Genomic DNA, 26,924 nt, shown 5'->3' on the forward strand with positions numbered 1-26,924 from the left:
CATCGACCTTTCTTTGCATTTACACGAGCATGGCGTTTGGCAATGGGTGTTTTCTTTTCCTTTTTTTTTATAACGACGCTTCGGATCGGGGGGCCATGGCCGGAGTACCAACCCTCAAACGCTTTCTTACTTCGGCATGATGGTTTCACCTTTGTTCATTTTTTGTTTGCCGGCAGCAGCAATTATTTCAACAGCCCATTTTTCCACCACCCAAGCGAAGTGTTTTTTACATTCACCATTATATAATTAATTCCTCTCTTCTCCTTTTCTATTTTTCTGTCTTGATACGTTGGAACTGGGCGGGGGAGTTGGATGCGATGCCATTACGAAATTGTGGGGAAGGCAGGCAGGATGAGGTGAACGGCAGCATCATCGTTAACATCTAGAATGAGTGAGTGGGTGAGTGACTACGGAGTACTAGGAGTCACCGGCTTATTCGAGTTGCGAGCTTTTTTGAACGTTTGAGACGCTTTTTATACACGACACGAGATGGGCTCGCTCGCTTGCTTGCCTTGCCTTGCATTTATTTGCCCTTTGAAAGCGAGCAGCATGGTTTATTTAGAAATGACTATCAAATACATAACTACATAAAACATGAACTGTGCCAATTGTGCTGATTAGTTTCTTTGCTTCGCTATGGCAGTTTGCATTGTACCCGTGACCGCACTCGAATGACATCCTCCACCGTCCTCGTAACTAATCATTCATTGACATGACATCCACCCACCGCCTCGGTTACAAATTCCGACCCGCAGCTGACCTGGCGCACCCATCCAGTCGGCACACCGATGATCCGCTGCGTCGGGAACTCGCGGCGCCTGGGCGGCGGGCAAATCACCTCCATCGAGAACGTCATCTCTCTCCCCAAAAACTTAAAAATAATACAACACGACACGCACCTCAGCTCTCACACTACACTCGTTCCCCACGACACCAATTGCGAGTCTCCTCGTCTGCGAAAATCTCACCAACAATGCTGCGCGGGGGTTGGAATTGTTCACGGTTTAATTGTTTATAGCACTAATTGATAGGGCTTGAAAAAAGGTGGAAGTGAGAGAAGAAGAAGAAGCGGAAGGATGTCAGATGGCTCGAAGTCGCGCGCTCCGTCCTCTTGTGAGTTACCTACCTATGCCTATCTTCATGTATACACACACGACTGAAGCTTCCACCCCCACTAACATGTAAATACACAGTCCACTTCCTCGCCGGCCTCTCCTCAGGCATCCTCTCCGCCGTCCTCCTCCAGCCCGCCGACCTCCTCAAAACCCGCGTCCAGCAATCCCACCAAAACACCTACCTCGCCACCATCCGCTCCATCGCTCGTGGTCCCTCGCCCCTACGCCAATTCTGGCGCGGCACCCTCCCGTCGACGCTCCGCACGGGCTGCGGCTCCGCGCTCTACTTCTCCGGCCTGAATGCCCTGCGGCAGGAAGTCGCTCGGGCGAGCGTCCGTGGGACCGCCGCCGGTGCTGGTGGTGACGGCCACTCAAGCAGTCTCCCGAAACTCACGAACAGTGCGAACCTAGCCACAGGCGCGGTCGCGCGCACGTGGGCGGGCTTCGTGATGATGCCGATCACGGTGCTGAAAGTGCGGTATGAGAGCAATTTGTACGCGTACACGTCGCTGGTGTCGGCGACGCGGGATATCTGGGCGCGGGAGGGGGTGCGGGGGTTCTTTGCGGGGTTTGGGGCCACGGCGGTGAGGGACGCGCCGTATGCGGGACTGTATGTGGTTTTCTATGAGCAGAGTAAGAGGAGGTTGTCGAGGTTGGCTACGAGGATTGAGGAGAAGGCGGGGGGGAATGCTGCTGGGGATGGAGGGGTGGAGGGTGCGGGGAAGTTGAGTTCGAGTACGGCGGCGGGGATTAATTTTATGTCGGGGGTTATGGCGGCGGGACTGGGGACGACGCTGACGAATCCGTTCGATGCGATTAAGACGAGGTTGCAGCTTATGCCGGGGCGGTATACGAATATGGTGGTTGCGGCGAAGAGGATGCTCGCTGAGGAGGGCGTGAGGAGTCTGTTCGATGGGCTGGGGATCAGGATCGCGAGGAAGGCGGTTAGTTCGGCGTTGGCGTGGACGGTGTACGAGGAGTTGATTCGGAGGGCGGAGAGGGGGTGGGAAGGGGTAGGGGAGAGGATTTGAAGTTGGAGTTTATGAAGCAGGGCGGGAGAGAGAAACGTTTTGACGACAAAATCACATGTACTAACAAACTCACTGTATCATTATAACGCGAACCACCTTTTCCATATTTGTATGCATAAGTATCTATATATAGCTAGCTCTCTCTGCCTTTAGAAATGTATAACGACGCTCGAACGAACAATCATATGTACATCACTTCCAGTATGTCAAGAGAGGAACGTTGTTGTTATGCTAAGTTTAAATGTGTTCATATATCTGTAGTCATGTATCTTGGTATCTAACTATCGGAAATGCATACTCATCAACTCCACTCCCTCCCCTCCTCCACAACTACATGTTCAACGACACTATCCCTTCAACGCACCCGTTCTTCTCTAGGACGAAGCCACTCCTTCTATGCTGCCGAACCACGACGATGTCGGCGGCGAGACAGCATAAGTAGCTGCGGCACGCCGACGGCAATAGAAAGTGCCAGCGTAGCGAGGCCAAATGCAATTGCAATCGCGGACTCTGGTGTTAGACTGCTGATGCCGTTCCTTGCAGTGGATGGTAGTGTCATAGGGTTCGAAGTGATGGTGGTGAAAGAGGAGGGAGTGGTCGCGGTGGTGTTCGAGGGGATGAACATTCTTGATTTGGTTGGATGTGACGAGTGGGTGAATGTTGGTCGATCGATAGACTGGTTGATTGAGTTTGATAGTGACGGTTGGGCTTGATCGTGATCGAGTAGGTTTAATAGTGACAAGTGGATTCGATATCGTCGAGTGAGTTTGATAGTAACGATTCGTGTTTGTTTTCTCGAAAACCGTATGTCGAATAAAAGGTGTCAAGCCTTTCTCTTGATTTGAGTTCAAGTTTGGGTTTGAATATAGATTACAGTATAATTGTATAACAATCAGGTGAAGTTCGATATAGAAGACAAAGCTTTTATGAACTAATTATTCTAGTAGAGATAGAAAACAAAGAGCAGTAGTAAGGTGGATTCATATATATACATACATATCGGAATAATCACCAGCAAGGCTGAGGACTTGAACCAATTCCCTAGGCTGAGTCTGATTGGTTTGATGGAGACGATGAGAGCTGAAGTTCAGTGACAAAATCAACCTTCCGCATATTGGTGTTAACAAGGATTCCAGGCTGAGCCTGATTGGCTTGGTTGAGACGGTGGTGAGAGCTGAAGTTCAGTGACAAAATCAACCTTCCGCATATTGGTTTTCACAGGGGTTCCAGGCTGAGCCTGATTGGTTGGGTTGAGACGGTGGTGAGAGCTAAAGTTCAGTGACAAAACCAACTTTCCCCAAATTGGTTTTAACGAGACTTCCAGGCTGCCCGCACCGCGACATTCCAGTTCGGTAAAACCAAAAGTGACGGATAGTCACCATTGACATGGGCCGAGAAAGGCTATCTAAGGCATCAATTGACGGACGTTAACATATTGGAACCTTTGGCGAAGTGGCGCCTTCGCCTCCGACATTAAGAACCACTTTGCCGTTTACCGTCAAGAATCGTTCTACGATACGACGTTAAGATCCACTTCGCTGCACAACGTTAAGAACGTCTTTGCTGCACGACATTAAAAACCACGATGCTATACGGTGTTAAGAACCCCTTCATCATACCACATTGAAGGACATAGGTTTCGAAAATCGGGCTAGGTTAGCAGATCCGTAAGTACTTCACGGCAACCAAACCAAAATTCTGGACACTCTAGTCTCAAGTTGGACATTATTATGTCTCTTTTAGCACAATAGCGATTCTTAAGAATGGCGCAAAGCTTGGGTGTGCAAGGCTGGTGCATGCTCGTAGATGGATTTGGAGAGGACCTCGATGCAGGCAGGTAGGTAGAAGCGTGGTGAGTTGTTTGAGGGGAGGATATGCGGGAGGAAGGGTGGCATTGTGTGTCACTTCCAGTGCGTCAAGAAAGGAACGCTGGTATTATGCTTAGTTTGAATATGTTTGTATATATATAGACGTATATCATGGTATCTAGCTATGGAAAATGTACACTCATCCCCTTATCCCTCTCCCTATCTTCTCTATCTTCTCATCTTCCAAACTCACAACCTCACTCAATTATAACTTCGATCCTCCCATCCCCATCGTCATGGCAAACTCCGACCACCCCCTTTTCCTCCAAGGTAAACATCACCCCCTTTCACGCTGCCGAACCACGACGATGACGCCGACGAGACAACATGAGTAGCTGCGGCACGCCAACGGCAATAGAAAGTGCTAGCGTAGCGAGGCCAAAAGCAATTGCAATCGCAGACTCAGGCGTCAGAACTGCAGTATTCTCGTTTCTGGCGAGGTTCGCGGGCGTAGGCGTAGGCGTAGGCGTCAGTGTTGGCAGCGTTGTTGTTGTTGCGATGGTGGTAATGGTGAGGAAGGAAGATGTGGTAGTGTCGAAGAGGAAGGAGGATGTGAAGGAAGGGGTGGGTGAGGGAGTGGGAGTGGTGGTCGGGATGAACATTCTTGTCGTTTTTTGTTTTCGAAAGGTTGGTTGGCTGAGTGGTTGAGTGGTTGAGTGAGTGAGTGGGTTTGATAGTGACCGGTAGGTCTAATGGCGATGAGTGGGTTTGAGTTTGATAGTGACGAGTGGGTTTGATAGTAACAAGTAGGTTTGATAGTAACAACTTGTGTTAATTTCGTCCTTTAGAAGAATGTATGTCAAATAAAAGGTATTTAAGTATTCAACAATTATGCGAGACTTAATACAGAAGACAGAGTTTTGTGAATTGGTATAGTAGTAGAGATAGAAAACAAAAGCAGTGGTGAGGAGGTGGATTCATATATACATAGATGGACTAATGTTGGAGTTGTGCAGCGACCTCCAGTCGGTCAGTAGCGGCGGGCGGAGGTGCCCTGAGAGTGATGGGCGGTATCGTGAGTACCGAATGAGGGAAGGGAAAGTGATGGACGGTATCATTTTCACTGAATGAGGGAAATGGAAATGATAGGAGGTATCATATTGACCGAATGAGGGATGTGATCGTGATGGACGGTATCATATTGACCAAATGAGGGGAATGGAAATGATAGATGGGTGGTATCATATTTACCAAATCCGGAAACATGGGAAATAACTTACCAAATCCGGTGATCTGGGAAATGGTCAGCGTCCGAGCATTACCTAGTGCTGAAGGGGGCGTAAGCAACGAATGGTCATCGTCATTGGCACAGCCCCGTCATCATTCAAACAGCGAATGGAAATCTAAGAACTCGATTAACATATTGGAACTTTGGCGGAGTGCCAACTTGGCCTTCCTTCATCTTTGACGTTAGCTTCATCTTTAAAGTTAACTTTATCTTTGACGTTGGCTTCGTCCTTGACGTTGGCTTCATCCACAGTACGGCATGGTTAAGAATCAGACCCTATGCTCGATCCTGAACCGAGTACGTCGCTGTGCATAAAGCGGTATCCGAACGAGAAATTAGAAACCCTATCCTTGAGTTAAACATTTTCTCTCTTGTTTCATTGGCAAAATGGAAAACTTAAGAATGGTACGGCTGGTGCATGCTTGTGGCTGGGTCGACGAAGACTCGATGAAGGCCGGCAGGTGGAAGCGTGGTGAGTTGTTTGAGTTAAGAATATGCGAGAGGAAAGGGTGGCTCAGCGCGAAATCAGGCAGTATGTCATGGCGACGAGGCCGTGGAAGCGGTGGTACCTGGGTACGTGTGACATGTGCATATAAGAAAGGATGTTTGAGTTAAGAATCGGGTTGGTTTTCCTGGTGTATGAGCGTTGCTGTAAGCCGTTCGATACTCTGCGTCGGTCGCCGTATCGCCGTTCATGAGATCAGGAGGCGAATTTTGTAGAGAGCGACTTAAGAATCGCGCCCAGCTTAAGAATGCCTGCGATTCTTAAGTTTTTGCCGCACCTGCATGTGGCGTTCCTGGAAGCGACTTAAGAATCGGTGTCAGCCTATGGGAGAGTCGAGCATGGAGAGATACTTAAGAATCAGCCGTGAAACATAGACACTCTCCAATCACAGGGGGTGACAATAACGCAGCTGTCGGCTGCATCCCGCTCCGTCTACGTGCAGTTTGACGTGTATAAAGATGACGGCAGTCTCAGCCTGGTCAAGCTTCTCCTATCAATATTGCCGGACGAGGAATATATCTCAAGGCAGGACCGCCCAGTTGACAACGTTCAGCAACGAAAAGGCTTCGGCCTTTTCATTCTTCATGTTCAGTTGTCTTTACTCCCCCGCATTCGTCAGTTGAACCACTGGTCCTTGATCTTCTCTGTCCCACCAAAGACCTACCCACATCATGGACAACTATATATATTGTTTACACTGTTGGCTCAAAATCGAGGGATCGGGTTTATGCCCAGACTGCCATTCTGGTAACACGCGTTACTTTTCCTTCACAAATGAGTAAGGATCATTGTTGACGATTCTAGACTATTGAGGCTAAACTTGCATAGAATCAACAGCACCACGGTCTTTTTCATTCAAGACGTCGGTTTTCGGACATCGCTACCGTCGGAGATCAAGACGCCACCTTTGTTCACCATCGTCAGAGATGCGTCGAACATCCTGATCAGGATCACTGGCTCCAAACTTTTAAAGCTCGTCGCGCGGCATGTCGAGTGCCACTTGGCTAACAACACCTTCAAGTTGTCGGCCATTTTGTCTTCTTATCGAGCATTAGAAATGGAATCGTTGAGATGTGGAGTTCCACAGTTACAATTCTTCAAGAATGATTTCTTGGAGAATAAGGAGAAACTGATTCGCTGCATTGCATTATCCGATTATTGGGACCTCACTGCCCTGAAACAATTCGCAACGATACGGGAATCCACTCCGTTGAAGACTTCCTGGCTTTCATTGCACGTTGACGATGTTGCCTACTACAACCACGTACGGGAAATTATGAAAGACAAGTTCGCAGTTGAGGAATTCTGGCCCAGATACGAAAATTATTATCTGGAATTGGAAAATATCTACCAAATATTCGGTGTCCCTTATTCTGCAATGGACGGACACTGGCCCAAATACCTAGGATATGATTCGAACATACAATTCCCTTGCAAGCTCTATTGTATTGATAATCTGGAAGAAGCGGATCCATGTCCAATGACTACTAAGGCCGAATTGCATCACCGGCTCAAAAGAGTCCAACTTCGGATGAACGTACGGAACCAGTTCCAAAAGAGAGTAGACGAGATGACCGCACATCTAATGAGTCGCACCGACCATAGCGCAAGCACCGGTCTGAGACGACAACTACGAAATCCCTTCCGTCTGTGGTGTCTTGGATGGGAAGCTGCCGACGACCTTTTGGAGGACAAGCCTGTGCCATGGGTGATTCAGAGGATGAGCCTAGCTCTCCTAGCTGACAGTATGCGGTCGGTGGGGTTTTCATCTACACAGTCCCCTGAAGGCAATCACTTCTGTAGTGACAAAGAGTAAGTTCTGTTCTGATTAAACCAAGAAACATGTGCTAATTGATGTGGACTTAGGTTTCTTTGCGATGTCGATCGAATGAAACCGCTTGACGACGATCCGGATGCCCCACTGTTCAGCTGCTTCTTCGATACCTTGGAAGAGTTTTACGACCTCAAAGGGGAGGATTATCTCGGGCCTCGATACGAGTCTACACAAAATATGGAGCACTTCCGGAAACTACTGCAGTTGCTCATGTCGGAACTTGACCTGTCAGGAGAGAACGAGACGGAGGCTGAAGTGCCTGTCGGTGAAACTTCCAAAGATTCGCATCGCAGTGGTCTACATTGTTCTAGTGGGGCAGCGAAGAGAGCACCACCTTGGCTTGGGGAATCAAAGAGTACTGATGAGAGGTCAAGCAAACCACCATGGTCTACTGCAGTTGAGGCAACAGTCTGCCCCGAGGTGCTGATGTTAGCAGGGCTTGCGGTCCTTGGTGTAATTTTAGCTTTCTTGCTTGTTGGTGAGTATTCAGTATCTAAGAGCCTTGCCGTCTTGCTCAGCTGCTAACCGTTTAATTAGCCCTACAGGTAGAAGAAATAGCACTAGACGCATTGGCTAGCTGGCGAACTCTGTACGGAAACGAGAACTTGACATACGCAGCAACGCTTGCTCGCAATTGTTTCGTAATTGGGGCTTTGTTGGGTCTTGAGCCATCCTCTGTCGCAGATCTTGGACTCGACCACGACGTTGGGCCTGGACCGTCACATGTTGTTGCAAAGGGAGACCTGGATGATGCTGGACAGCAGCAATCGTCAGTCTCGTCAAACAGCTCGGTCTCTAGCGAGGAAACACAGGCAACCGTGGGCGAGGATGCTACTGTTGGAGAGACCCCTCCGCAACTGTCGGTTTGCGACTCCCCAATCTTTCCCAGCTCAGAAGCGAGCAGTGCGTCAACACCTGCTTATTTGGGGTCAAAGGCGAAGCGACGTCCGGCGTGCAAGTATTGTCTCCACACATTTTCGAGCATCAGCAATCGCAACACGCACGAGAGGAATGTACACATCAAAGCATGTGAGTATCGCTGCCGGTACTGCCATAAAACGTCCACCAATCGTAAGAATCTTGAAAACCACGAGAAGCACTACTGCAAGTCGGCGCGAAAGGCTAGGGCGTCGCCAGCTATGCCTTCCCATACCCTGAAAGATGGATTGGCATGACGGAGTATCGATCGGCTATGCTGGACTCGATTCTATGTTTTCTGCTCCGCTTCCATGGACGCTCGGTGGTTGGAAGTTTGGGCGCCGATTACCCCACTACATAACGATACCCGTCCCGACCCAGACAGTACTGTCCAATGATATCAGTGGCTTCAGGGGTAAATAGACCAGTTATCTGAACAATTAGAAGGCGTTTGAGAAGTTTCCTCCGGTGCAGTTCGGTTTCTCTTTGATCATGCAAACATTCAATGTGCGTCCACAGTTATGCCTGTAGCAAGACATTGGAATTGGGCGTTACTGGCTGGGCACCAATGAGGCATACGATGGCGCAGCACCGCACACGTGCCCACCCTGGTGCAGCCAGCCCTACCGTGTCCTGATCTTCCGTCTTGCGCACAGTCGATCCTTGCCGCCGTTCCGTCATCGAAGGTCGTTTTCTTGCAACCAAGGCCCAGGACCGGCCTCTCTCGCAGGGAAGAAAAAACTGCGAACTGGCCGGAACCCCTTCACATACGACAAGTACGTAGGTATGGAGACTTTGCTGAGTTGGCATAGTTTGCATGTAGAAGGGGATCCTGGGCCTTTGTTCTTGCTTTTGTGCGTTCCTTGCGCCTCTCATGATTCTGCCTGTCTGCAAGTACTCCGTACTTCGCACCGATAGAGCAGAGAGCGGTATCTCGCTTCCAATGGACTGCTCATGTACGGAGTACATGCACCTATGTATTTGCGCTCGCTGTTCCTCCGCAAGAACATGTTAATATGTGGCATTGGGATTCCAGGATTCCGACATCTCTGAACAGGTTGCACGTTTCAGGGCCCTTCTTGACAGATCGGTGGGAACCTTTTGTGAGGCGTAAACGATGACATAGGGCTTCTTCCCTCTGGTTCGGTGGCTGTGCGTGCGCAGTACACAGTTGAAGACCTTATTGTGTAGCTGTGAAGGAAGGGTAGGGGAACCCCTGTTCTGAGTCTGACCGACTTTGACTGACCGGCCATTCTTCTTGGTCACCGGGCTCTTTCTGTATGTGTCTGTGTCTGTGTCTTCTTTTCTTTCGCATTATCCTAGATTTCTCGGTCTCTCGTTGGTTCGGGCAGGTTGTCCTTGTCTATGTGTGTCGTAGTTTGGTGGTAGGTGGTAGGTTTGGTGCAGCATATGACAGTTCCCCCAACCCCCCCTGGTCGCTCTTGCCTGTCGTGACTCGTGCCTGCCCACTCCCCCGTAGTTGGCCCAAGTCGACCCCTCCATCTCCCACTTTCCCTCCCTCTCTCTCTCTCTCTCTGTGTCCCACCGGAAAAGACAAACACACGATGACGTAGCATCCTCTTCAGGTTTCCTCCTTCCTACTTCCTCCTTCTTCCTCTCTGTCTCTTCTTGTCCTCGCCCTCTTCCACTCCTCCACTACCATTCCCATCATCCATCATCCATCAACAATAATCGCAATCGATCAACCCAACTACCTTACCCAAACACTTCATTCTGTACATGGAATCCCTCTCATCTTCATAGAGGCTCAACTCCACGAAAAACCCAACCATCTCCACTAAGTCGGTCCATCGACAAGTTCAACCCAGTCACCAGTCCAGTCCAGTCCAGTCTACCTACCTACCTTGGTATCCAAGCCTTGACTAGTTACCGCGCATCCGCCGACGGTGAAGCAATACCTACGCCACGCCACCCTACGACTGTACCCTTACCCTTACTCATCATCTCTTTGAGCGGAACTGCTACGGAGCACTACTCGTACCAGGTACATACATCTCACAAAGACTACTCTTCCTTGTCAAAGCGTCAGGACACTCTTTCCCACCATCAGCCTCGATAAATACACATCTTCTCCCCCGCCGTTGCTCCCTTCTCTTCTGACTCTTTCTACCCAAACGCCTCTCTACCCTTTGCCCACTTCCCTGTCACCCTCTTCTTTGCTTCCGTCTTTTGCCGGTCCATCTTCCCAATCTTCTTTACAACCCTGCCCACTTTCGACTGCGCTGAGGCTGCGAGTCACTCCACCAGCTAGATTATCCATATAATCGGTACTATTCCCCTCCCCAAACCAGTTTCTAATCCTCTCTCGCTACCTCCATTTTCCAACTAACATCACCTTTCTTAGCACGACGAATACGCCAAATCCAATCGACACCAACCTGCTGCAAGAAATTTCCACACCAGACACTCTATCCAGCCTTTTACCAACCCACTCTTTCTATCGCACTGCTTGGTAGTACTGCTCGGAACACCGGCACTCAACGGCCCAGAGATCCATAAGGCCCGCCATGTCCGAATACAGCTACGACGACCGCCCACGTCACAGGCACAGGACGAGAGAACGGGAGCCAGAATACGTCTCTGAGACCACCTACATTGAGCGCGGAGGACGAGGAGCACCCAGTCGTGACCTCGCTTTCCGTCCCCATGACGACAGCATCGAAGACATCCCCCGCAATTTCCCACCACCGGGCGGTGCCGAGTATCGACAGACAAAGTATCGCGAGACGTACGAGCCTCGACGTGACTACGACGATGACTACTATGACCGTCGCAGTCGCCGCTCGTACGACTATGACTACCACTCAGATGACTACGAGCGACGTCCCAAGCCCCAACGCCGCAAGTCTGTTGTCGACAACCTCAAGGAGATAGGCGAAGCTGCCGGTCTAGGCGGCGTCATTGGCGCTGTCACTTCAAAAGTCCGCAGTAGCTCTCGTTCTCGCTCCCGACACCGAAGGGACCGTCACGACCGTGGCTACGACAGCGAGTACGATGAGCGGTCGTTCCGCGAAGATCGTCGATCCCGCCGACACAGCTCCAGCTCGCGCAGTCGCAGCCGAAGCCGCGGACCAAGGAGCAAGAACGCAAAGTGGGAGCAGGCCGCCAAAGCTGCCATCGTCGCCGGTGCCGTCGAGGCCTTCCGCAGCCGCAAGACCCCAGGACCTTGGACAGGCGAGAAGGGCCAGCGCATCGCCACCGCCGCCTTGGGTGCTGCCGGTATTGACAGCTTCATCGACAAGGACCCTGACAAGCACAGCAAGCGACATGTCGCTGAGTCTGCCCTTGGAGGTCTCGTTGCCAATCGTCTGGCCAATGGCTCTCGTTCTCGCTCTCGCGCCCGTGCCGAAGGAGGTTCCCGCTCTCCTTCCCGTTCCCGTTCGCGCTCTAGGTCCAGGTCTATCTTCTCGCGCTCCCGCTCTCGAGGTCGTTCTGCGTCCCGTGGCCGTGAAGAGGGTGGTCACAGCAGTACTCTGAAGGATGTCGCTGGTGCTGGTGCCGTTCTCGCAGCAGGAAAGGCCCTTTACGATCGCGTACGATCTAAGTCCCGCTCCAGGCGTGAGCGATCGCGCAGTGTTTCAAGCGAAGACAGCTACGTTCCCTCCCGCAGTCGACGCAACCGCGCCTACTCTGATCACGGCCGAAGTATGGATGGCTACTCGGAGGCTCCCCGAGCTAACACAGACCGCAGAGTAGCAACAACCGCCGGTGCTGGCGCGGCCGCAGGCGGAGGCGCCTTGACCAAGGGGCGGCTCGAAAGTTCTGACTCGGAAAGCACGACGGACATGGAAAAGAAGAGGAGGAAGATGAGAGGTAAGGAACTCCTGACTGCTGGTTTGGCCACTGTCGCGACGATTCATGCTGCACACGGCGTCTACTCTTCCATGGTCGCTTCGGAGAAGCGCCGCAAGCTCGTCTCGGAGGGCGAGATGACGGCGGAAGAAGCGCGCAAACGAAAATCGAAGAACATGCTCCAGGACGCCGCTGCCGTTGGCATCGCCGCACTCGGAATCAAGTCGGCCTTCTCCGAGTGGAAAGAGATGAACGAGCAACGGCACAGTGTCAAGGAGATTGAAGATCGTCGCAAGAAGAGAAGAAAGCTGCGTGAACGTCGCGAGAAAGAGGCCCGGCAGAATGCTCTTTATGGCATGAACACTCCCATGGCTAATCCGTATGCCTATCCTGTAGCTGCTGCCCCTTATCCGCCTACCACGTATGCGGACGCAAACCCCTACGGTGCGGTGCCGCCACCGCCCATCGGTGCGCCTCCTGCTCGATACTAGATAGTTTTTCCTTTTTGTTTTGGGTTTCCACTTTCCTGCTTTTGTACTTTTCTTTTCTAGGGGGTTTTGTGACTAGACGGACGAATCTCCTTTCCTTTAGCATCATTGTGGGCACACGGGTGCGTATATCTCTTTCATACTTAAGATCGGCTCTCTTATGACCCCGAGGCCTTTCAATTTTCTGATATAATCAGCGTAGCCGATGCTGGGAGGTTTGGTCACATCGAAGTTTGCTTCCTTCACACTCTCCTTCGAGCTTCTGACGGCCTTTATGAACATGAATGGAATGGATCGAATGATACAAGACGATGGATTATTGGGCTAGGACTGATGGACGAACAGTGTGGTTGGCGTGGTACGAATTGATGGGACATCCTAGTCAATGAGTTACACGATGAAATGAGTCGGCCGGAGGCTTTTTGTCTTTCATTTTCTCATGCCTTTTTGAACACTCGATATGCTGCTTATGTTTATGTGGACCTTTGGTTTTATTTTTCCCTTTTGCACGACTGTCACGACCTGTAATGAATGAGAATGGGACATTTTATACTCAAGAAAGAATATTGTCAATTTCCGCGCTCTGCTCCTCATCTCCTTTCTCGATAGATGTCTTGACGTGAATTGAAATGACTGACGTCTCTTTGATCCGTGGTTAGAGTGAAAATATAGTTACGTGTCTATTCTATTGTACGTGGGAAAGAACTGCATTCCTTACATACCTCGTGCGACCTAAAGGCAGAGATAACAGATAAACAAAACAAACAAACAAATACTCCGTAAACAAATAAAGAAACCAGGAACAACACACAACAGCACAATTGCAGACTCGAAAACAAAGCAAGTGACCATAGTTAAGGGAGAGATTGGCGTCGAGGTTTAGGATGTGCAGTATATATGTCACGATAATCAGTTCTCACAAAGTCATGGAATGGGGAGAAGAAGAAGAAGGAGAAAAGAGGGGTATATTGTTTTTTTCGCGGGTTTATCTATTGGTTATTTCGAGGTAGCTACTTCCTTTGCTACCGTTCCGCCACAATGGGCTCACAAGGTTCGCTCTCCTTTGGCTCTCTCTGGGGATGGTGGGTAATTACGTGAGAGCGTTGGAGCGATGACAAACGGTGTGGAAAATTCGCATTGGGATATTATCTTCCCAGCCCATCTCAGCCCATTTCATCTGGTTTCGTATATCTTACACAGGATTGATTCATTATTCATTTGTGCGCAGCGTGGAGGATGTCGCGCATTTCGCACTGCACAGCCTCGCATCCCCACCGCTTCTCCTCATCCACGTTCAGCATGTGCGAAAGGAGATTCTGGACTCGCTCCGCGGTGGCCGCATCGCTGCTGACGCTGAGTCTGTCCGCGAAGTCGGGCGGGAGCTCGCCTCTTCGGAGACGCGTGAGGGCGTCGTAGCGCTCCATGCGCGTGGAGAAGTGCTGGAGCATCTCGAAGCCCACGACGCCCAGCGCGAAGACGTCGAGCTTCTCGCTGATCTTGCAGCTGGCTTCCGGCCTGTAGAACTGCGTTCCGACGGGCTTTGCGGTGGCGTTCGAGGTCATGCAGTTCTCGCCCAGCGCGGCGACGAGGCCGAAGTCGCCGATGCGTGGAGTCACATGTATGCAGTCGCGGCCTACACACGGTCCGCAACTAGAGAGATCGATTGATCCGACTGGGGGGTTGCGAGATGTGGAAAGTGCTAGGAAAACATTTGCTGGCTTCAGATCTCGATGGACGACTTTGTTGTCATGCAAATATTCTACTCCCGCGATTATGCTAGAGAGGAGTTGGAGGGAGATGCAGGGGTGGAAGCAATGACGTAGATGGTTGGTTTGGTGAGGCGACGGCTCGACAGACAGGAAATCTGCAAGATTAGTATCGTAGAGACTCATTTGGACGTTGAGAGTCAACACCGGACCAGATGGCCTGGTAGATACTAAATGGTTTGGTACATCGCTGTTCTATGTTAGCTGGGTCATTATCGATGAAAGGGAAAAGGGTATAGCTTACCTATGCGAAAGTAGACTCTGGGAAAGATCAGAGGTGCTCGCTTGATCATGAGGCGAATGTGACCTTGGGATGATCTCGACTTCTTCATCTTCATCCTCGACACTGGGGATGGCACTCATTTGTGACCGGGTCGAGGATATGGTTGCTACTGTCATTTGACTAGCCTGACTAGCTCGGCGGTTCCTGCCACTGACATTTCTGGAACTACCATTCAGTGCGTTGCTGTAAGAATCGGACTGTGCATCATCACCACCACCTCCAGTATCACTGTACTCGAACACAATGTCTGCTCCCGCTCCAGGATCCGAACGCTGGAATGGATCTCCAATTGACAGACTGTCAAGCTGGGCGTGTGCGCCGTCCATCTCATCATCGAACGATGCGTCCTCAAGCAGTCTACCCTCTCTTACAAAGGGGCCAGGCGGTACGGGAACATCTGTTGGTGTTGTTGAGAACTCTAGCCAACAGTTATAATAACGAACGATGTTATGGTGATCGAATCCGGCAAGTGCACGCACTTCCTCAAGCATCGAGTCCATTTCCCGGGGCCCATTTTCTTGGATCTTCTGTAGCCGGGCGGGACTCACCATGATCCTCTTCACCGCATAGAGTGAATTGTCAAGCTTATGCTTCACTTTGAACACTTTGCCGTATCCACCTTTACCAACTACCCCGAGTTCCAAGAATTCTTCTATGTACCTGTCGGTCCTGAGGCCAAGATCAGGGTAGGGCAGTGGTACAGGAACAGGGTTCGGAAGACCCCCCAAAATAGAGTCAAGGCTTGGTAGAATGTTGAAAGACTGATTTCTGGATACCAACGCCCGGGATGGACCATTGTCAGACTCATGGGTTTCGAGAGTCGTGAAGTGATTTTGCGTTGCAGCCCTGAGGTGCTCCTGAGCAGCAGCGCGATGGATCCTCATGTCATCAGCAGAATATTTCTCGCCATCGGAACCAGAAAGCTGACGAGATATCGACTGGAATGCAGCTGCGGCGAGTGCTTGTACCTGGGGATCCTTGAGATCAGTCTTGCCTAAATGCTTGGCTGCGTCTTCCAAAGTTTTCTCTTCGAGCAGTGAGTGTAGCAGCAGGTTCTGGATGTAAGCCTTGCTACTACTGTTCCTCAATGGCCGGGGTCGGTCAGCCGAGGGTGTTTGCACTTCTGAAGCCGTGGACCCAAGGGTGTTGATCCTCGAGAGGGTATCTAGGTCCCTGGAAGCGCTGGTGCTATCATCTTCTTCTGTCGTCTCTTGATGCTGATTGTCCGAATCATCGTCACTGGATGTATCTTCGCCTGGTTTGCGGAACATGAACATGATGAACGAAGATTAGGCAGTGATGATGACAAGATGCCAACAGCACTGTGACTCGATGTTACGTACAGTGCTTTAAAGGGAATGACAATTAAACCTTTTTATCGGCAAATGAAGCATCAATGCTCGGCCGATTCATCGAGACAAGACCAGAATGATGTCCGGGGATCTACCAGAGTCCTGAACCGGAGGTTGTGTTGTTGTTGTTATGGTCCAGGATAGTTATCACCAAGGTAGCGAGCTATGGCCAATTCCGAGAAGGATTGGAAGTATTCCGTTGCAAGACCAGCTATATCATAGCAGATGGTTGGGGGCAGGAAAGTAAAAGAACGAAGCAGAAGAGTGAAACGTGTCTTGATCACACCTGCAGATGGATGAGTCAAGAATCAAGACATGGTGGGAGTGGTGAGTAAGTGATGTTTTTGTATGTGATTCTGATCCAAGTGATTGCGAAGGGCGGAAGGTGACAACTTTCGGAAGCGAAACGCTTGGACGAACGTGGAACCTCCGAGGGCAGCCACACAGAACAGAAGGCTACGTCACATGAGCTACCCCTCCAACCAATCAGCCCACTACTACAGACGCGCACGTTCTCTCGTACAACGTTCGCGTCAACCATCCCGAACTCACTCCATTCTATCCACAAACTATGCATCCGGCACGCGACAACGCGACAGCTGGTAGTACTTGTAGAACAGAGACAGTATAGAGAAAGAGAGAGACAACATGAAATCCCAATTACGATATCAACACCTTTCTGGCACCTGACCACCTATTGCTCCCGGCTACACCTCATATCAATCACCACCACCATAATGCCGCGACAATTACCCTGGGCGAAGAAGAATAGCACATCCAGTGCTCGAGCGACACCTGCAACAAAACCGCTCAAAAAGTCTCGCGCCTTGCTGGATGACGACGATGAAGATTTCTTTCAAGGAACAGTCCTGGCCTCAAAGGGCAAAGGAAAAGCACGCACCAACAGTTCCCAGGATTCATTCGACGACCTACCAGATATATCCACCTCACCTGGGTCCCCGCGCAAGCGCAGGAAGCATGCATCTCCCGCTCGAGTCCTGTCCTCTTCGCCGCCCCCTATGGACGACCTCCCGCCTCCGGATGTAGAATTCATGAAGAAAGGGCTTTCTAGGTTCGACTTGCGCGACGACGAGTGGATGATGGTTGAGGATGAATTTTTGCAGACTGCCAAGTTGTTCACTATGCACCTCCATCTTGCTGAGTATGAAAGGCTTAAGGAGACCATTCAACAAAAGAAAGATTCCATCAGGCCTGTCGCTGCGAACGCGAAGCCTTCTGCGGAAGCCTCGCTCAAGGCTAAAGCTGATGCACAGCTGATGACGCAGAGGGAGGCACTTAGAGATATTCTAGACGGTAGCGGAAGTGAAGAGTTAGATGATATTCTTCAACCTCCCACCAAAACCTCTGTCATCAGGCCTGTGACTACACGGCCCGACAGAGTCGATCCGAAACTGTCTACCAGCGCAAACAGTTCAAAGAGAGCAGCTACCCCGGAGACCACAGACAGCGAGGATCTGGATGCACCAAGACGCTCTGTCAAACCGGCACAGAGCAGTAGGGACACCTTCGTCCGACCTTCTCTCCCACCAAAGCGAGACACCGCACCCATACCGCCCGTGCGAAGGCCCCCATTCATGTCATCCAAAGCAGACCGACCAGCAGCACAAGCACCAATACCCACGCCAGCCCGCCAAAGAAAATCACCTTTAGACTACCTCGACGACGAAGAACGGACCACACATTCCTCCTCGCCCTCCTCCCGACCAACCCATCCATCATCACCAACCAAATCCGCCCATACACCCGCGCGCTCCCATTCAATCCGGCCGCACCAATCCCAAAGATCAACCAGTACCCGTCCATCCTTCGACCTCCTGTCCGATCTAGACTACCAACCCCGCCACACCGTACCAAAGGAGGCCCCTAAGTCCGACCATCATCTCCTCGCCAAACGGAGACAAGAACAAGAGAGGGAGAAGGAGCGGAAGAAGCAGGTCGAGGATAAGCAGAAGAAGAAGGCGATTAAGCTTGACGATATACCCACGTTTCTTATCTAAGTCTTCTAATTCTCAGGCTTTTTTGTTTTATTTTGGGTTTTGCGCTTTATGAAGGACGTTTCGGAGGGCGTTTTATGGAGGAGTTCTGGTGGATTAAGATACCCCTTTCATAGAAAAACCACACGCTAAGTGTAACGAGCTGCAGTGAAGACACGTGCGCGGAGGCAGTAATTTGAATAATATATCTTTGCATATGGAAGTGTGCTCGCGTTCATCTTCCATGTCGTGTTCTTTCCGTCTTATTCTCATTGCAATGCATGTTCTAGTATCGAACCACTACAACAGAGGACGTCTTCCTAGTCAGCAAAATGTCGTCAAGGTCCTTATAACGAGACGCCACTCGGCCTCTTTCACGACCTACACATCAATCGCAAAGAGCGTGACACGTAAGACATAATTCCGTGTATTCTATTCATTCAAACGACTAGTCGAGAACACAGCCATCCAAATCTCGTACAGGCTTTATACGTACATACAATCACTCATCCTTCCCGCCCTCCCCATCTCCCCCTTGCACACACTTTTCAAGTCTCTTCCTCAGCTGAATATCTTATTGAAGTACTTATCAGCCCAGTTCTTATCAGGCGCGGGGACGAAGTTCCGCGTGTACTCCTCAATCTCCTCGAGATCCTGCACGAGGTCGACCTCCTCTGGCTTGCGCCACTTGGTTTTCTTGATGAACTTCCAGCCGAGGAAGAGGAGGGGGAAGCAGAAGATTGACATGTACCTATTTCCCCTCGTTAGTATGCGGCGATGGAGGTGGTTGGGGGGTTGGACTTACGAGAACAGGAAAGAAGGGATATCCCAGTTCCCCTTGAGGAACACAGTGTACCCGCCCACGAACGCCATGACGAATGTGCCGACGAGACCGTACCAAGCGGCATACGGCTGGAGGATTCCCTTGTAGGGCAGCGTGTTGCGATCGATGCCCTGGGCCTTGAGCGCCTTGTAGAACTGGAGGAAGGTGAAGCAGCAGACGCAGTAGTTGATGAGCTGGCTCGCGGTGACGAGGTTGACGAACCACTGGAGGACGACGGCGGAGTTCTGGCCGAGCTGGAGGAACGAGAGGAGCGCGATCGCGAGCACGATGCCGACGCAGTAGATGGGCACGCCGTGCTTGGTGCATTTTGTGAGGACGCGGGGCGCTTTGCCTTCGAGGGCGAGGCCGTAGAGGGAGCGCGAGGCGCAGTAGACATAGGAGTTTCCGGCGGAGAAGGCGGCGCCCAGGACCATGGCGTTGACGACGTGTGGGAGGCCGTCGATCTTGAGGCGGTTCATGGCGACGACGTAGGGGGAGGCGGCGGCTCCAGGTTGGTTGGTTTTGAAGGCCGTGGTCATTTCTGGGTCGTTGTAAGGTGTGTTGATGCCTACGCACAAACTGCCGAGGACGAAGAAGGCTGTGAGACGGTAGAAAACTGCGTTGTATGCTCTGGGTAGCACTTTTCGAGGATTTTCGGTCTCTCCGGCCGCCATGGAAACGTAGTCGGGTCCGGCGATGGTGAAGGAGGCCTGGATGAGGCACTGCAAGAATCCTAAGAATTTCCCAAGATTGCCTTCGTAATAGAGCGGCGCAAAGGCTCCTGGATTCTTCCAATAGCGGAAACCATACCGGTCTTTCAGGGGATTTCCTCCCAGCATGGAAATGAATGTGAAGATGATGAGCCCGATGATGAGGAGCACTTTTCCAATCGCGGCCCAGAACTCAGTCTCTCCGTACCATTTGACGGCCAAGATGTTGATCAAACTGCTCGCGTTAGTCCATTTTCTAGGATCTGTAGTATCTCGTATACGAACGCATAGAGGAAAATGATTAGAGCGATAATCGCACCTGTCGGCACAATATCACTCCAGAAGTGAATGATGACATTGCAAGCCACGATCTCGAAAGGAACAAGAGCAGCCTCAAAGACAAAGAAGTTCCAACCAGCGGCTATGGCAATATCAGCAGAAACTCTGGGTAATGGTTTCGAAGAACATACCAACTCCTAGAGCATCATCCACAAACCGACCTGCAAATCGAATGAAAGGAGATGAAATGGGAAGAAATGTGACCATTTCAGCTATGCCTAAATTTACGTTTAGTACATGTATCAGGGATTAGGGACTAATGGCGCGAGCGGCGGAGTTGCTGGTGGGCATGTAGCTTTGGGCTTTAGAAAAAGTCGCTTTGGTTTTTACATACTTAACGTCACGGCAAGGATGAAAGTGCACCTGACAACACGTATTAGCTCCGTTACTTGTAGATGTTGGGCTTGTAGTTCTCCTTCCGGAGTCTTGATATGGATTGTCGGTGCTCTTAGTCGAGTCCAATTGGACCTACCAAATTGTGAATGCAAGGAACAGAGACGCAGGACCGCCGTTCATCAAACCCTTTCCGATTTGCACATAGAGGGCAGTACCAATAGTTCCGCCAATGCCAATAAGCTGAATATGGCGAGGCTTAAGCTTACGATGGGTCGAGTCGTAAACAATCTTCACACTCGCAGTTTCGGATCCACGGCGATTTTCGACATCGTACTCAAAGGGAGCTTTGTTATCACTTGGTCCAGTCTCTCTAGCCACGCCTTTCTCTCCTCGAAAGATCTCCGAGGAGGAGTAATTGGCACCAGTAGTAGACGCCATTGATTGCAGCACCGAGATCAGAAATCCTCACAAGGGATAGAGGACTGCTCAGAAATCGGAGAAATGAAGTAGTTGCAATGTGATGCAGGGAATCATAAGGGGCGAAGCAGCAAGTACTTGTACTATTACATGGGCACAAGACAGGGAAAATGCGGAATTGAGTGGGTAGGTCTAGGACATTGCTACAGTTAGTTTAGCGTAATGGAGGAACTCGAAGCAGTCCTCTCATTTGTAGTGATGGGCACAGCAGCAAGACATCGAATGGCAAATGTGCTTGGCCCTCGTACGTCTTCCGTTTCTCTGGAAGTCGGGCATGGCACTTAACGTAGTTTGTCTTCGGGGGGTCCATTGCGCGTGGATAGCCCCGCTATGTGAATGGATCGTCTTGCAGGGTACAGTGCAGTGCCTATCAATCCAGGGTTCTTGATCGGCCGTGAAAGTGATCCTGTTGACATCTGATTCGACTGGCATGAGATCCTTGTACAATGTGCAGCACATGCAGCGCCTGGTAAAGACCCAGCCATTGCAATTGGAATTGCGTCACTGCTGCCTTCTGGGAGTTGAAGCAGAAAGATGAGATGTAATGAGCGGGAGTAAGCTCATGGCACGATTGGATGACGCTGATCCCATGGGGTTGGACTCGTTGGAGGTTGAATTTTACGAACACGTGAGCCACGATATGCGCCGTGCACGCTCCGAGAAAGGTTTGGCGTCAGTTCACGAGTCGACCGAGCTGGAACCAAAGACGGCTGTACCTTGTACAAACGTCCGTTCTCTTCACCTTCTTTTCGGTGGTGCTCCATTCCAAATATCCTGCTTAACTCGGCTGCCCTTTATTATTGACAATTCCCATCATCCTGAATCGACAAAATTGCATGTCGATTTGCCGTCTTTCCGGGCGATAACCTTTCCTTATCCATATCATCGAGCTCTCACGACTCCGCGGCCTGTGGCTTCTTGTGCGTGGCAATTGCCTTAATGCTGTCCCACTCTTAGGTGACAAGATAGCGTTCATCTCAACTCGGGTGCCCCGAATCTTGCCTAGCATCGGCTGCGGTAATTTGCAACTCTGCTGCTTCCCAGAACCTTGATTTTTCTGGGCTCAATGATCGTTCCCAATGATATGCCGCTCTTTTGAATCCTCTTCGCTTGGCGCAGCTGGGCTGACGGTTGCCAAAAAGCCTTCATTGTGCTTCCTTTCACATAGAAGAGCTTGTCTGAACAGCCATTAGGTCTCAGTCTCGTTGCGGAAGGCAATGGTCCTGGAGTCGTGAATCGGCATTCGAAATCCTCGAATTCGCTCATGTTTGCCGCAGAAAGCAACGTCTTTCCAATATGGCAGTGATCACTTGCTGTCCGTATTTCTAGTATTCCTCCACTGCTCAACGTCGTATCACTTAGCAAGTTCCTCGCATGTCGTGGGATAGCGCGGCGTGTTGCAAAGCTAGCGAGGATGGTTCACCAAGGTAGTACTCGCTACGGCGTGCAGCTAAGTGACGGTGCCGGTGGCCTATTACTGCTCTTGTCGTGTTGACCTGGGAAAGCCGCTCATTGCCACATGTTGCTGCACTCAGCTGTACATTTGCAATTGTACGAACAAATACCACCCCGCGCGCGCCGTTGGCTGGCTGACACCACCACGACGTACCGGGCACCGTGTGTTGTGCATCTTGCAGTTGCTTGTCCAATGTGGTTCGAGCTCGGCTATCCGGTGGTCGAGAGATGGTCGCGTGTGTACGGAGTGTCAACTAGGTAATTATTTTCCGACCAGGTCAACCCACATGCCGGATTTCCAGGGCCCTGCAGAAAGAATAAAGGAACGAATAGTCGCAGTGGGTCGTTCGTAACATTGAGACAAGTTATGTACCAATCGGTCTTGAGTCAATTATATATATGCCTCGGTGACTCGGTCAGTAAACGCCTGTGCACCTGAAGCCGAGGATCAAGTAAATTGGCATCAAGCCAATGCACATCATCAACTCAACGATTGTCCAGTCCAATCATTGAGAATCTACGCTTCGGTTGGTACCGAACAGATCTTTATCGATACTCGTTGAAAGGCAAATAAGTTTGACATGGTCAAAATGCTAAATGCGATACTACGCCCTCTGAGGGCCTCCCCAGCCACTTTTCATACTTTAAAACTGCATTCATTCAGTACATCGAAGGCGAACAAATGTGGCCGGAATTGAAAGTAAAACTGCCAACTTAAGTGCATTGACGTGCCTCAGAGTATGAAAAGAGACTCCCAATATCCGTGTTTTTCGACCTAAGAGCTAAACATCTCATCGTATGAAATATAACTTATTACCATCCCCAAGAGAGTAGGCGTAGCGTCTTCATTCTACTGCTACCAACTGGTTCAATATTTTCCAATGAAAGTTATCTACTAATAAGCTCAATAGATACAGGAACTACCCATTTCGGGTTCTTACATACTGTACTTGTGTATCCGTAGAATTCTAACTTACATATGCTCACCACACACCGATTTCTACTACAATAAGATCTAGACCTCCGAAAGATCGAACGACACATTAATCTACGTCTAGAATACGCCTCAGTCCCAAAGAGTACTTCTTGGGAGAGACATGGTCGAGCTTCGATTGGTCGTACCAGGTGTGAAGCTGCCGTGAATCCGGGCTGGAACTGGGTCTTAGACTCCGCTGGTGCCGCTACAATCAACAGTTTTTCGATAAGTTACCCGAACAGGTAATGTTCTGTTCAGCCATTGTACCAGATTCATTAAAAGGGCTTGTCGCTTGCATGCGTATGTCTCGAAATATCATTAGAAGGCTTTCGATTGCAAAAATGGTCTTTTGTCTAGCTGGTTTCATGTTCCAATTAATTACACGTAAAGAAACATTGCAATCATTAAACACTTGTGGTAGAATGTCGGAGCTTGGGGAAATTTTACGCGATCCATAGTTGGGTATGCGTCGGTCGAGTCAAAGCTCCTCGAATTTCTAGATATCGATAATAATTAAATTTCCCCCACCACCACCTCCAACCCATTACATCCCCCCCAAAGGCAATCCCTCCACTACCCCGGAGACCACCATGGCCGACGAAGACGAAGACGCGCCCAAGCTGCGCAACCAAGAAGACGACGAAATCGACGCCAGCGAAGAAACCCAAGATTTCCGCTTCCTGAACAACCTCCAGTAAACGCCCTCCCCACCCCAACATTGTCACTCCTTACACACGGCGCGGGAAATCTAACAATCAAACCGCAGTGCGTTCGATCCAGGCAACCTCTCGCTCCCCAAGCGCGGAGAGAAAGACTTCGAAACCGATGCCACCAACCTCCAACTCGACACCCTCGAGGCCTCGCGCCAGGCCATGCACAGCGTCCTGTCGTGGACCCGCGTGCACAAAGACAAGAATCGTATTCTTGGCATGTACCACGCGGAGAGCAACATGGCGTACGTCGAAAAAGCGAAGACGCAGATGTTCCAGACGATAGGGCGCGCGAAAGGCGGGAAGGAGTGGCTCTTGCCTGAGGAGGCGCTGTTCTTGATCGAGCGTGGCAGTATGGATTGCCGATGGCCTGTGAAAGAGGAGGAAGGCGAGACTGCGAATATTGAAGACGGTGCACCGATGAGTTTGCAGGGTGCTTACTCTGCATTCATCGGGTTTGAAGAGGGCGTAGGGGGAAAATTGACACTCGAGATGTATAATGTCTACGCGGGATTGCGCAGGTCTGGATACATCGTTTTCCGCACAGGAAGCTGGGACGACGATTTCGGCGTCTTGCGGACGGATATGACAGAACCCAAAGGATCAGAATTACAATCGCAGGGAAGCATATTCTACCGCTTCTTCGCGGAGATCTGGCGACGAATCAGCACGCCAAACCGCAATGTCACCGCAGATGGCCTCCGCTTCGGCCCGCTCGTTAAGCCGGGTCTCTATCGAAATTATGCAGATATATACCGACTCCTCAAGATCGTCCCCACCCACGACCGCAAGGCACCTCCCAGCTTCGTGCTCCCAGCCGACCGCACCAACCCCTACCGACTCCACTTCGACGTCTACAAGACCGGAACTGGCAAGTTCAGCAAGGCTCGACGAGGGGATCCGGATTTCAGGGTTGCGGTCATTAGCGCAAGGGACACTCCTCTTCCGACGAGCTCGCAGTTGAACGACTTACTCGCGACTGCGCCGTACTCGCCCCCAGATCCGGCGAATAAGAATATGTATGCTAGGTTGAAACACGGGACGAGGAATGTGATTTTGGCGGTGGTTGATAACGGTCTTCCGAGTTACATAAATGTTGCGGATACCCCCTTCGATGGCGAGAGGTTGTTTGAGAATTCCCTCAAGCCGTTCCGCGGCAAAGGTGGTGGAAGAGGTCGCGGTGGCAGAGGCCGTGGAAGAGGAGGCAGAGGTCGAGGCAGGTGAAAAGGGAACTTTTGGCGGGACGTAATGATCACAAATAAGCTCGACTGTGTCTAATGAACCAGGACACTGAAGTCACTTCTACTGGGTATTGCAATATTGAATTGCGAAGGCCCAGCTTCTCAAGTTGATTCTGAGTTGAGCTGCAGTCGGAATCCGGTTTCCTTAAAGCCGGACAGAAATCCAGACATATACTCTAGGCTTCTGGTCAAAGAAATGACCATAACTCCACAGGGCCATCACTTTTTGATATCAAAGCAAGCATGGATCCACGAAGCCAAATCATGTATTGGCAATTGTGTTTGCAAAGCAACGTATGAGTTAAATCTACAGAACATGATATCCTCAATATATACATTTACCAACGTTCATCAACTCTATTCAGGCTTGCAAAATCTATGCCAATTTTCCAGGCACGAAAGGATGTCCAGCGCTCAAACCGCCGTCCACAGCCCATGCTTGACCGTTCACATAACTACTCTCATCGCTTCCCAAAAACAAAACCGCCCTCGCGATCTCGTCGGGCTGACCACCTCTCCTCAAAGGATTCAACTGCCCAATCTTCCCCTCCGTTCCCCTCGCCCTCGCAGCATCATACGTCGTCTTCGTCATCCCCGTCTCAATCAACCCAGGACAAATCGCATTACACCTAATCCCGGATCCAACCAACTGATACGCACAAGTCTGCATCAAACTCACAACCGCCGCCTTCGACGCCGAATAATCCGTCGGCCCAGCATTCGACCTAATCCCCGCAACCGACGCCGTCCCAATGATACTCCCACTCGGATACTTCTTCCCCTCAGACGTCTTCAACATCGCCCTGGACGCATACTTCGCCGCCAGGAAAACCGACAGCGCATTCGTCTTCATCATCTTCATGAACCCCTCGCTATCCTCCTCCCAGAACACCTTCGCGGACGAGATCCCCGCGTTCGCGAAGAACACGTCGAGACGCCCGTACTTGTCGACGGCGTCCTGTACGACGCTCTTGACGGCCTCTTCGTCACCCGCGTCGAACTGCCGCGTGTGGATGTCGACGGAGGGGTACAGGGAGGCGATCTCCCGCTTGTGTGTTTCGAGGTGCGTGGAGTCGAAGTCGCAGATGTAGATGGCACGCGCGCCGTTGCGGGCGAATTGGTGCGCGGAGGCGCGGCCGATGCCGAGGGGGGAGTTGGCGCCTATGGAATATAAATTGTCAGCTATCAAGTGTATACACATAGTTGTGAATCCGGGTTATGTTGAGGTGGGTGGTCGTGGTGTGTTGAGACATGTAATCATGAATTGCACATACCTGTGATAATGACGACCTTATCCTTTACTCTCCTACAATTCAAATACACCCAGTCAGCCTTTGCAATCTTCTTCACATTTCACCATTCGCCATACGCGAGCATTTGGAAGAATAACACTCACTGTCCAACCGAATCACCAGCAATTTGTCTGATCTTGGGGATGTTTTCGAAAGTGCCCGGGTCGGACAAGGGCTCGGACAGCTCTTTGGACAGCGCCGGTGACGGCTTGATTCTGACTTTGGGGTCGGTCGGCATTGTGATGGATATTTTTGGTTTTGCTTTACGTGAATTGTCTTTTGGGGTGTAGAAGTTTGTGAGGTCGGCTGAGAGGCGTGTGATTGAAGTGTGAGAATTGAGGGAGGGTGAGCTTATGGGTGGATGTAGGTA

The 26,924-nt window shown here is 50.7% G+C and overlaps 11 protein-coding genes across 11 annotated transcripts; 6 read left to right on the forward strand and 5 right to left on the reverse strand.

Moving 5' to 3' along the window:
- The first annotated feature begins 882 nt into the window (after positions 1–882).
- On the forward strand, positions 883–2,325 carry BU24DRAFT_488911 (solute carrier family 25 member 38). Its single transcript, XM_033533583.1, has 2 exons — positions 883–1,113; positions 1,194–2,325. Exons 1-2 carry the CDS (start codon positions 1,077–1,079, stop codon positions 2,144–2,146), a joined length of 990 nt encoding a protein of 329 aa, XP_033387183.1. The 5' UTR covers positions 883–1,076; the 3' UTR covers positions 2,147–2,325.
- A 1,976-nt stretch (positions 2,326–4,301) lies between these two features.
- Positions 4,302–4,616, reverse strand: BU24DRAFT_458579 (uncharacterized protein; the record flags this gene model as incomplete). Its single annotated transcript, XM_033531649.1, has 1 exon — positions 4,302–4,616. The coding sequence occupies one exon, from the start codon at positions 4,614–4,616 to the stop codon at positions 4,302–4,304; it is 315 nt and encodes a 104-aa protein (XP_033387184.1).
- Positions 4,617–6,418: 1,802 nt separating this feature from the next.
- Positions 6,419–8,756, forward strand: BU24DRAFT_458580 (uncharacterized protein; the record flags this gene model as incomplete). The annotated part of the gene is made up of 4 exons (XM_033531650.1): positions 6,419–6,525; positions 6,576–7,559; positions 7,614–8,059; positions 8,119–8,756. 4 exons carry the CDS (start codon positions 6,419–6,421, stop codon positions 8,754–8,756), a joined length of 2,175 nt encoding a protein of 724 aa, XP_033387185.1.
- Positions 8,757–8,879: 123 nt separating this feature from the next.
- Positions 8,880–9,624, reverse strand: BU24DRAFT_106356 (uncharacterized protein). The gene has a single exon (XM_033520753.1). It carries the CDS (start codon positions 9,466–9,468, stop codon positions 9,019–9,021), a length of 450 nt encoding a protein of 149 aa, XP_033387186.1. The 5' UTR covers positions 9,469–9,624; the 3' UTR covers positions 8,880–9,018.
- A 926-nt stretch (positions 9,625–10,550) lies between these two features.
- On the forward strand, positions 10,551–12,854 carry BU24DRAFT_106273 (uncharacterized protein). The gene has a single exon (XM_033520752.1). The coding sequence runs from the start codon at positions 11,028–11,030 to the stop codon at positions 12,801–12,803; it is 1,776 nt and encodes a 591-aa protein (XP_033387187.1). The 5' UTR covers positions 10,551–11,027; the 3' UTR covers positions 12,804–12,854.
- Positions 12,855–13,677: 823 nt separating this feature from the next.
- Positions 13,678–16,567, reverse strand: BU24DRAFT_418404 (kinase-like protein). The gene is made up of 2 exons (XM_033526972.1): positions 14,811–16,567; positions 13,678–14,756 (listed from the first exon to the last, which is right to left on the reverse strand). The coding sequence occupies exons 1-2, from the start codon at positions 16,124–16,126 to the stop codon at positions 14,015–14,017; spliced, it is 2,058 nt and encodes a 685-aa protein (XP_033387188.1). The 5' UTR covers positions 16,127–16,567; the 3' UTR covers positions 13,678–14,014.
- Positions 16,568–16,756: 189 nt separating this feature from the next.
- On the forward strand, positions 16,757–18,361 carry BU24DRAFT_418405 (uncharacterized protein). Its single transcript, XM_033526973.1, has one exon. The coding sequence runs from the start codon at positions 16,939–16,941 to the stop codon at positions 18,217–18,219; it is 1,281 nt and encodes a 426-aa protein (XP_033387189.1). The 5' UTR covers positions 16,757–16,938; the 3' UTR covers positions 18,220–18,361.
- A 395-nt stretch (positions 18,362–18,756) lies between these two features.
- BU24DRAFT_342161 (uncharacterized protein) lies at positions 18,757–20,841 on the reverse strand (the record flags this gene model as incomplete). The annotated part of the gene is made up of 6 exons (XM_033523304.1): positions 18,757–18,946; positions 19,001–19,963; positions 20,014–20,149; positions 20,199–20,285; positions 20,402–20,430; positions 20,540–20,841. The coding sequence occupies 6 exons, from the start codon at positions 20,839–20,841 to the stop codon at positions 18,757–18,759; spliced, it is 1,707 nt and encodes a 568-aa protein (XP_033387190.1).
- A 466-nt stretch (positions 20,842–21,307) lies between these two features.
- Positions 21,308–22,166, forward strand: BU24DRAFT_106494 (uncharacterized protein). Its single transcript, XM_033520754.1, has 2 exons — positions 21,308–21,800; positions 21,850–22,166. Exons 1-2 carry the CDS (start codon positions 21,425–21,427, stop codon positions 21,930–21,932), a joined length of 459 nt encoding a protein of 152 aa, XP_033387191.1. The 5' UTR covers positions 21,308–21,424; the 3' UTR covers positions 21,933–22,166.
- A 1,660-nt stretch (positions 22,167–23,826) lies between these two features.
- Positions 23,827–25,612, forward strand: BU24DRAFT_385573 (tRNA splicing endonuclease-like protein subunit). Its single transcript, XM_033524883.1, has 2 exons — positions 23,827–24,005; positions 24,078–25,612. The coding sequence occupies exons 1-2, from the start codon at positions 23,902–23,904 to the stop codon at positions 25,243–25,245; spliced, it is 1,272 nt and encodes a 423-aa protein (XP_033387192.1). The 5' UTR covers positions 23,827–23,901; the 3' UTR covers positions 25,246–25,612.
- BU24DRAFT_475883 (NAD(P)-binding protein) lies at positions 25,352–26,792 on the reverse strand (the record flags this gene model as incomplete). The annotated part of the gene is made up of 3 exons (XM_033532914.1): positions 25,352–26,423; positions 26,537–26,568; positions 26,659–26,792. The coding sequence occupies 3 exons, from the start codon at positions 26,790–26,792 to the stop codon at positions 25,639–25,641; spliced, it is 951 nt and encodes a 316-aa protein (XP_033387193.1). The 3' UTR covers positions 25,352–25,638.
- Between the last annotated feature and the right edge of the window lie 132 nt (positions 26,793–26,924).

The sequence above is a fragment of the Aaosphaeria arxii genome (genome assembly GCF_010015735.1).
Source record: "Aaosphaeria arxii CBS 175.79 unplaced genomic scaffold BU24scaffold_2, whole genome shotgun sequence".
Lineage (NCBI taxonomy): Eukaryota > Fungi > Ascomycota > Dothideomycetes > Pleosporales > Aaosphaeria > Aaosphaeria arxii.